Consider the following 9,682-nt stretch of genomic DNA (forward strand, 5'->3'; position numbering starts at 1 on the left):
AAAGGGGGAGGATGGGCATATGGGAACAAATTAGGGATGAAAACAAGGGAAAGTGGTAGGGAAGAAGGATAGAGGCAATGGTGGGGTGCAGTGATATTGCAGAGCAGGTGGCATTATTGGCAGTGGGGTGGGTTGTTTATGCATAGTGATTGAAGTAGGTTTCAGAGTCCAAAATGGGAAATCCAAAAGGTTCGTTATCACATGGCAGGTTGTGAAGGTTCTGGTCCCTGGCTCCCTGCTATTGGCTGATGATGGCTACAGTTGCTTCCAGGGGATAAGCCTTTTACACCTTGTCCTGGAGGCTGCCCCAATGGTACAGGCCCCTTCCTCCATAGATCAGTGGAAGGTGGGAGCTGCTGGGCCTCGGTCATTACTCTTACAGCCAGGGTCTCCTCAACATGTTGTGTAATCTAGTAGTCATAGCCTCTCTCTTGGGTGTCTTTTGTTTTGCCATCTGCTCTCTCAGTTTTTCTTCAACCTTCCTGTGCTTTTCTTCAGTTCCTCCATCCACCATACGCTCCACCTCAGAATACAGCTCATTGGTGTAGCATCTGCCTCCATTCTCCTCCACCATTTTCTCAGTTATTTCCATCAGCTCATTAACCTGTTCGTCCCTCTCTGCTCCAGTTGCTTTGTTGTTGAAAGCGCAGTACCGGTTCTTACACTCTTGAATCAGCTCCTTAAGATTTTTGTTATCTGAGTTTGTCACATAGTCCCTCAGTGAGTCACCGCCTAAATCTTCTTTCCGGGTGAACAGGACAATCGTGTTCCTCTTAGCTTCGACTCCAAAAATCTCCCATACTCGCTTCACTGCTTCCTTGTCTTCTTCAGTGTAATGGCCCAGCTGAGTCACCAGCACCAGAGCATGAGGGCCTGGGGCAGAGAGCAGGATACAATGACTGATCTCTCGATAGGTTTCTGTGTCACTGGCCTCTGGAGAAAATACATCAGGCATATCGATAACCACAACTTCCTTCCCGTTCCAGCTCATGCTCCCTGTACTGCAAGCCTCGGTTACTGGCTTTGCCCCCAGTTTGGACTCAAACACTTTGTTGCCAAGGATGGTGTTTCCCGTTGCACTTTTCCCAGCTCCTTCCTTACCAACAAGGATGAATTTTAATTTGATGTGGCTGCTTTCTTGTGCACCTGTTGGGAAGAATTTTGACAGATTTACTATGTTATTGCATGTATAATAAAGTAAAGATGGTGGGTTTAAGATTTCTCTTAATTAAAACAAATATTTATATAAACTTGCATTAAAACTACAGGCTGCCTGAGTTTCAAGATTTGGGTCTGGATTTGAAACCTCCCTGTGTTTGAATTCAGATCAGAATTCAGGTCGAGGTCACTGGAGCATCCCAGTGCTTTGATACAAATGGATTTTAAGTCACATGTGAAAGGTGCTGCTCTCACCACTATGGTGTCAGAGCTGAGCAGCCAGTTGGCATTTGACATCATCACAGAACTGTAACACAAAAAATATGACAGCCTCTTCGGAATACGAGAGCAGAAACAATGGAGGATGTGGTGTGTTAGCATTGAGCTGCATGGACTGAGATTTCTGAGGACTTACAAAAGGAATCAAAGGTTTCAGAGTAGCAGCCGTGTTAGTCTGTATTCGCAAAAAGAAAAGGAATACTTGTGGCACCTTAATAAATTTGTTAGTTTCTAAGGTGCCACAAGTACTCCTTTTCTAAAAGGAATCAAAGGGGATTTAGTGTATCATTATTTCCATTAATAGTTGTGTGGGGTCACAGGTGTACATGGCCAGAAGAGATAATCTATGGTAATCTAGTGTGAACTCCTGCATAATGCAAGGCAGAGAATTTCAGCCAGTTACCTTTGTATTGAGCCCAGTAACTTGTGTTTACCTAAAGCACGTTCCAGAAAGGCAACCAGTCTCAATCTGAAACTACCAAGAAACAAGGACTTCCCCACTTCCATTGGGAGCTTGTTCCAATGGTTAATTACACTCACTGTCGAAGCTGTGCCTAATTTCTCAACTGAATTTATCTGGCTTTAACTTTCAGCAGTTGGTTCGTGTTCTGCAAGATTAAAGTGTTCTTTGGCACACAGTAATTTCTCCAAATGAATGTATTTATACCCTTGATACTGATTTTGATAAACTAAACAGATTGAGTCTTTAAATCTCTCACTGTAAGGCATTTTCTCCAGCCCTCAAATCCCTTTTGTAGCTCTTTGCTGCACCCTCACCCACTGTATAACATCCCTTTTCTAATGTGAACGCTAGAACGGGATGCATTTTTGATGAGGTTACAAGTTGAGTTGATAAAAGAAGCTGTATGATGTTTATCCTTAGGCTTCTCTAAGGCATTGGACTTGGTATTGCATGACATTCTCATGAAAATACTAGAATTATACAACATCACAGCACATGTTAAATGGATTAAAATCTCGTTAATTGACGGATCTCAAAAAGGAGTTTTCAATGGTGAATCATCATCAGATGGGAGTGTTTCTGAGGGGTTTTGTGAGGACTGGGGGTAGGCCCAACATTATTTGATACTTGTATTCAATATCTGGAAGTAAATATAAAAGCACTGAGATAAAAATTGTAGATGACACGAACTCCCAGTCCGACGCTGTGGCAAAAAGGGCTAATGTGATCCTTGGATGTATACACAGGCATAAGGAGGTGATTTTATCCATGTTTATGGCATTTATCAGACTGATCCTGGAATAGTGCGTCCAGTTCTGGTGTCACCTTTTTAAAAAAAAAAGCTGAAAAATGTAGAGGGTACAAAGCACTACCAAAATGATTCAAGGGGTGGAGAAAATGGCAGATGTTAATGACTTAAAAACCTCTAAGGATGGAGATTCCACCGCCTCCCCAGGTAACCCATTCCAGTGCTTCACCACCCTCCTAGTGAAATGGTGTTTCCTAATATCCAACCTAGACCTCCCCAACTGAAACTTGAGACCATTGCTCCTTGTTCTGTCATTTGCCACCACCGAGAACAGCCGAGCTCCATCCTCTTTGGAACCCCCCTTCAGGCAGTTGAAGGCTGCTATCAAATCCCCCCTCACTCTTCTCTTCTGCAGACTAAACAATCCCAGTTTCCTCAGCCTCTCCTCGTAAGCCATGTGCCCCAGCTCCCTAATCATTTTCATTGCCCTCCACTGGACTCTCTCTAGTTGTCCCCATCCTTTCTGTAGTTGGTGGGGGGTCCCCAAAACTGGACCAAATACTCAAGATGTGGCCTCACCAGTGGCGAATAGAGGAGAATAATCACTTCCATCGATCTGCTGGCAATGTTCCTCCTAATGCAGCCCAATATGCTGTTATCCTTCTTGGCAACAAGGGCACACTGCTGACTCCTATCCAGCTTCTCATCCACTGTAATCCCCAGGTCCTTTTCTGCAGAACTGCTGCACAGCCAGTCGGTCCCCAGTTTGTAGCGGTGCATGGGATTCTTCCTTCCGAAGTGCAGGACTCTGCACTTGTCCTTGTTGAACCTCATCAGATTTCTTTTGTCCCAATCCTCCAATTTGTCTAGGTCACTCTGAACTCTATCCCTACTCTTCAGCATATCTACCTCTCCCTCCAGCTTAGTGTCATCTGTGAACTTGCTGAATGTTCCATCCATCCCCTCATCCAGATCATCAATTAAGATGTTGAAGAAAACCAGCCCTTGGGGCACTCCACTTGATACCAGCTGCCAACTTGACATCAAGCTGTTTATCACTACCCACTGAGCACCACAATCTAACCAGCTTTCTATCCACCTTGTGGTCGATTTATCGAATCCATACTTTTTTAACTTGCTGGCAAGAATATTGTGGGAGACCGTACCAAAAGCTTTCCTAAAGTCAAGGTATATCACATCCACCACTTTCCCCATATCCACAGAGCCAATTATCTCACCATAGAAGGCAGTCAGGATGGCCAGGCATGAGTTGGCCTTGACGAATCCATGTTGACTGTTCCTGATCACCTTCCTCTCCTCCAAGTGCTTCAAAATGGATTCATTGAGGACCTGCTCCATGATTTTGCTGGGGACTGAGGTGAGACTGACCGGTCTGTAGTTCTCTGGGTTCTCCTTCATCCCTTTTTAAAAGATGGGCATTATATTTGCCTTTTTCCAGTCATCGAGGACATCCCCCAATTGCCACAATTTTTCAAAGATAATGGCCAATGGCTCTGCAATCCCATCAGCTAATTCCCTGAACACCTTCAAATGCATTAGATCCGGACCCATGGACTTGTGCATGTCCAGTTTTTCGAAATAGCCCTTAACCTGTTCTTTCACCACTGAGAGCTGCTCACCTCCTTCCCATACTGTGCTGTCCAGTGCAGCAGTCTGGGGGCTGACCTTGTCTGTGAAGACCGAGGCAAAAAAAGCATTGAGTACTTCAGCTTTTTCTACATCTGTCACTAGGTTGCCTCCCCCATTCAGTAAGGGTCCCACACTTTCCCTGACCTTCTTGTTGCTAACATATCTGTAGAAACCCTTCTTGTTACCCTTCACATCTGTTGCTAGCTGCAACTCCAGTTGTGTTTTGGCCTTCCTGATTACACCCCTGCATGCTCGAGCAATATTTTTATACTCCTCCCTAGTCATCTGTCCAAGTTTCCACTTCTTGTAGCTTCCTTTTTGAGTTTAAGCTCACAGAAGATTTCTCTGTTAAGCCAAGCTGGTTGCCTGCCATATTTGCTATTCTTTCTGCACATCAGGATGGTTTGTTCCTGCACCCTCAATAAGGATTCTTTAAAATACAGGCAGCTCTCCTGGACTCCTTTCCCCCTCATATTAGTCTCCGAAGGGATCCTGCCCATCAGTTCCCTGAGGGAGTCAGAGTATGCTTTGTTGAAATCCAGGGTCCGTATTCTGCTGCTCTCCTTTCTTCCTTTTGTCAGGATTCTGAACTTGACCATCTTATGGTCACTGCTGACCAGGTTGCCATCCACTTCTACTTCCCCTACCAATTCTTCCCTATTTGTGAACAGTAGGTCAAGAGGAGCACGGCCCCTAGCTGGTTCCTCCAGCACTTGCACCAGGAAGTTGGCCCTAACACTCTCCTAAAACTTTGTGGATTTTCTGTGCACTGCTGTATTGTTTTCCCAGCAGATGTCAGAGTGATTCAAGTCCCCCATTAGAACCAGGGCCTGTGATCTGGAAACTTCTGTTAGTTGTCCAAAGAAAGCCTTGTCTACCTTCTCCTGCTGGTCTGGTGGTCTGTAGCAGATACCTTCCACTTCCAGTGGAAGACTTATGAAACTCACTGTGTTGAGCTTACCAATAGAAGATTGAGAGGTGACTTGAGTACAAGTGCCTTCAGGCAGAGAAAACACCAGGTACTAAAGGGCTCTGTAATGTACCAAAGAGAAGCATATAAAGTGCGAATGGCTGGAAGCTAAAGCCAGAGATACTGAAATTAGAAATAAGGCACACATTTACCAGTCAGGATAATTAACCATTGGAACAAGCTACCAAGGGAAGTGGTGGATTCACCATCCCAGCTCTTAAAATATTCAGATCAAGATTCAATGTCTTTCTGGAAGAGATGCTTTAGGCAAACACAAGTTATTGATCTCATTACTGGAGTAAGTGGATGGAATTCTTTTGTCTCTGCTGTACAGGAGCACAGACTAGATGATCTAATGGGTCCTTCTGGGCTTAAAATCTGGGTCTATGAGGTCCTATTCCCATGCCTAAAACTACACCTGTATGTAAGTCATTGAAGCATTGGTGCCTAAGTCAGTAGCGAGTGCAGAACAGATTTCTGAGCGTCACTTACCTTCAGCAGTTTCTTCATTTTCTCTCCCTTTCCTTTCTGGCTGAAAGATTTATAAAAATAAGCAGTTATTTGCAAACATGTTATCAGAGCAAAGAAAAATCATGAATAAGGCTGCAAAAATTCTCCTTGCCATCTCTAAGATTCTTTTTAATGTATTTGTTCAGCAGTGATCAGCCTCTCACTCAAATTGTAATTTTCTGCAATAATTACATGCATCTTCTCTTGAATCATGGTCTTACTGTTCCTTAGAAATGGCTACCCATGAAAAGGTCTTCTGACATATCTGTCAGATCCCAAAACTTGAGACTGGATCAGGATCAGCAGAAACTGCAAAAAATAATGAACAACAAGGGAGATGATCCAGGAAAAGAACAGAGTAAATGGCTTAGAGAAGGTAGGCCAGGCACTTACAGTTATACTAATAATTAAAACATAATCCAACTATTAATAATTAATTAATCCTTAATAAATACCTTGCTCTCATATAGCCTTTTTCATTTGTAGATTTCAAATCACTTTCTAAAGGTGATCAGTGTCATAATTACAGTCCTGGGATTTCAATCTGCTGAAGGGCTGAGTGCCTTTGGCAAGGTGCCAGACCCCTCAGTACTCAGCCCCTCACAAGTCCAGATTCCCCTAAATACCGCAGAACTTTGTTTAGGTCCCATTTGCACAGGAGTAAGTATACTTAAATATGCAAACACAGAGCTAATCTCATTACCATCATTGCTTCCTTCTTCCCTTGTTTTCCCTTTTCCTTGTAGTACTTCTGTATTTCTTTCAGCAGCTTTTCTTCCTCTTCTGCCTCTGTGGCTTTTTGAGCTTTTGACAGCGTTTCTAAAGCTTGATATACAGTCTCGCCTAGTTTTAGATGCATTTCCTTTATTTCCTCTGGCCTTGACTTTAAGCCTTCCTTTATATTTTTATATTTCTCCTTGAAGTGATGTATCATATCTTTTACCTTTTCTTCCTCTAGTTCTCTGTATTTTTTCTCAAGTGCCCTCTCCTGTTGTTCAATCTTCTCTTTGGCATATTTGTACATCTCATTGCTGAAAGATCGGCCTCCATTCCCCTGCACCATTTCCTCAATCACTTTCCTCAGTTCATTAATCTGCTCATCCCTTTCTGTGCCAGTTGCTTTATTGTTGAAAGCGCAGCATCGGTTCCCACAAACTTTAATCAACTTCTGAAGATCTTGGTTATCCAAGTCTCTTATATAATCATTCAGTGAGTCACCTTCTAAGTCTTCTTTCCGGGTGAATAAGACAACCGTGTACCTCATCGCTTCAGCCCCAAAAATCTCTTGTATTCGCCTGACTGCTGCCATATCGTCTTCAGTGTAACAGCCCAGCTGTGTAACCAGCACCAGAGCATGGGGGCCTGGGCAGGAGAGCATGGTACAGCGAGCGATCTCACAGGCAGATGCTTCAACAGGGGCCTTTGTATCAAAAATATCAGGAGTATCGATAACCACAACCTCCCTCCCATCCCATGTTACCCTCCCTTTAGCACAAGTCTCAGTTACTGACTTTACGCTGAGCTTGGACTCAAACTTTCTCACGCCAAGGATGGTGTTTCCTGTCGCACTTTTCCCAGCTCCACTTTTACCAACGAGGACAATTCTCAGTTCACGTCCTCCAGGGTCTTGACCATCAGCATGAGAATCTGTGGGAAACAAATGAGATTCAGAACATCATTGCACAGGTAATAAGGTAGCGACAGACAGACTGGAGCTGTGAGGATAACTGTTAATGGATACTTCAGCTCAACTCTCTTGCCTCTGTTTTCTGTCAGTGAATTGTGTGCAAACAGACTGATTTTCTTTCATTTTTATTCAGAATTATTCACTGAATATTTCCTCCAAATAATATTTTATCTGTAGTTTCCTCTTTTTGTACAAGTAGCACATTGAAACAATTCAATATTCAAAATTTCACTTTCACAGAACACATGAGTAACATGGTGTTGTTACCCCTTTTTAGCCTGAGCCATTAGCCAATATGTGAGGCCATGCGGGTCCTTTCTAGTTGGAGGAGAAACTGCTAAGATTGTGGAACTGGATCCCCCCACTTAAACATCTCCCCACATGACCTTACATCACAGAGTTTTTGTCAGAGGCTGCCCTCACATTTGCTCTAGCAAAGTTATGAACTCTTTCTATTCTGGGTTGTAGGTGTAGGGTTTCTACATAGTCCAGATGGTTCAAATCCCTCTGTTCCTCTTCAGGGACTCCATTCTAGAGGTTTGCTGGGGTGCTGAGCTCCTGCCCAAACATGAGGAGTTCTGGGGTACGCTTTGAACTCTCATAGCCTGCTGTTCTATCAGGCATCACAAGGAATGGGACATGCTGGTCTCCATCCATTTGGTGTGTTGTTCAACAGTAGCCAGCTGAGCCCACAGAATCCTATTGAACCTTCCCCCCCTCACCCCCCAACAGACTGTGTGTGTGCTGGGGTGGGGTGAGTTGGGGATCCTTAGAGTCTCACAAACCTGCTGAAACACTTTGGAGTCACAGTTTCTCCTTTGATCCATGCAGTGGCGGATTAGCCAATGGGCCCCTGGGCCCCATCCAATTAGGGGGCCCGGAAAAATGGGCACCCCACCCCCAGCAGACAAGTGCTGGGGCAGGTCAGGGGAAGTCTTCGCGCCCTGCCCCTACTCCCTGGAAGCAGTGCCAGATGGAGTGGGGGAAGCCCATGTGTCCCAATCCCGCTCTGCTCCCTGGCAGGAGCTCCAGGTGGCAGGGGATGCCCCAACACCGGGACCCCGGCTGCAGCCATAAGACCGGAGGAACTCTAGCTCCCTGTTTTTGCCTCAGGGCTGGGGAAGCTGTCACTTTCTGCTGCGGCCCCAGGGAGCAAACGGGGGGCTGCAGTGTGGGGGTGCAGAATGGGGCGGGGCCATGGGTAGAACAAGGGCGGGGCCGTCGGGGAAGGGAGAGAACGGTGTGAGGCCCTGGGCAGGGCCACAGGCGGAAGGGGCGGAATCAGGGTGGGACTGTGGGCAGAAGTTGTGGGGAGCGGGCCTGCCGCTTACTCTGGCCAAGGGCCCCGCGGAACCTTAATCTGCCTCTAGTTTCCTGTGCAACTCACTTGGGACCCCAGATCTGGTGAAGAATTCATTCACTAGAACCCCTGCTACTGTCACAGCAGGTCTGGATTGCATGTCGGATAAGGCTCAGGCCATTTTGTGAAGTATCCGTCGCTACCAGTAAATACTGATTGCCGGCGTCTGTGTCAGGCAGAGGCCCCAGCACACGGACAGCAATGCACTCCCTTGGTGCTCGAGATACTGCTGCAAAGGGCCCTCCCTGTGTTAGGGGCGGCTGCTGTAAGACTGTAAGGCGGACTGGTAGACCCACCCCATTTGTGAGCCTAATGATGAGAAATTGGGGTGGCCAACCCGAGCCTGAGGAGGAGCCAGAATTTACCAATGTACGTTGCCAAAGAGCCACAGTAATACGTCAGCAGCCCCTTCCCCCCCATCAGCTCCCCCACCCTTCTCCCAGCACCTCCCACACACCAGCAGCCCCGCGGATCAGCGCCTCCCCCTCCCTCCCAATCAGCTGTTTCATGGCGTGCGGGAGGCTCTGGGAGGGAAGCAGGGAGCAGCGAGGGCACGGCAGGCTCAAGGGAGGGGGCGGGAAGGGGTGGAGGGGGGCAGGGCCTGTGGCAGAGACGGGGTCGAGCAGTGAGCACCCCCCCGGCACACTGGAAAGTTGGCGCGTGTAGCTCCAGCCCCGGAGTCGGTGCCTGGACAAGGAGCCGCGTATTGACGTCTGAAGAGCCGCGTGGGGCTCCGGAGGCCCAGGTTGTATAGCCCCAGCCCGCTATGCAATGTTCTAAACAGATGTAACAAGAAATGACGATGGGGAAAAGGTACGAAAAAGGGAGACAGAAAGACACATTAGCCCAAACGAAAA

General features: G+C 46.4%; 1 protein-coding gene across 1 annotated transcript; it reads right to left on the bottom strand.

The window, feature by feature from the left end:
• Positions 1 to 376: 376 nt before the first annotated feature.
• On the bottom strand, positions 377 to 6,551 carry LOC311516808 (GTPase IMAP family member 1-like; the record flags this gene model as incomplete). The annotated part of the gene is made up of 3 exons (XM_084621143.1): positions 6,482 to 6,551; positions 5,761 to 5,800; positions 377 to 1,146 (listed from the first exon to the last, which is right to left on the bottom strand). The coding sequence occupies exons 1-3, from the start codon at positions 6,485 to 6,487 to the stop codon at positions 377 to 379; spliced, it is 816 nt and encodes a 271-aa protein (XP_084477269.1). The 5' UTR covers positions 6,488 to 6,551.
• Between the last annotated feature and the right edge of the window lie 3,131 nt (positions 6,552 to 9,682).

Source organism: Lepidochelys olivacea (genome assembly GCF_965140295.1).
Source record: "Lepidochelys olivacea isolate rLepOli2 genome assembly, chromosome: 2".
Lineage (NCBI taxonomy): Eukaryota > Metazoa > Chordata > Testudines > Cheloniidae > Lepidochelys > Lepidochelys olivacea.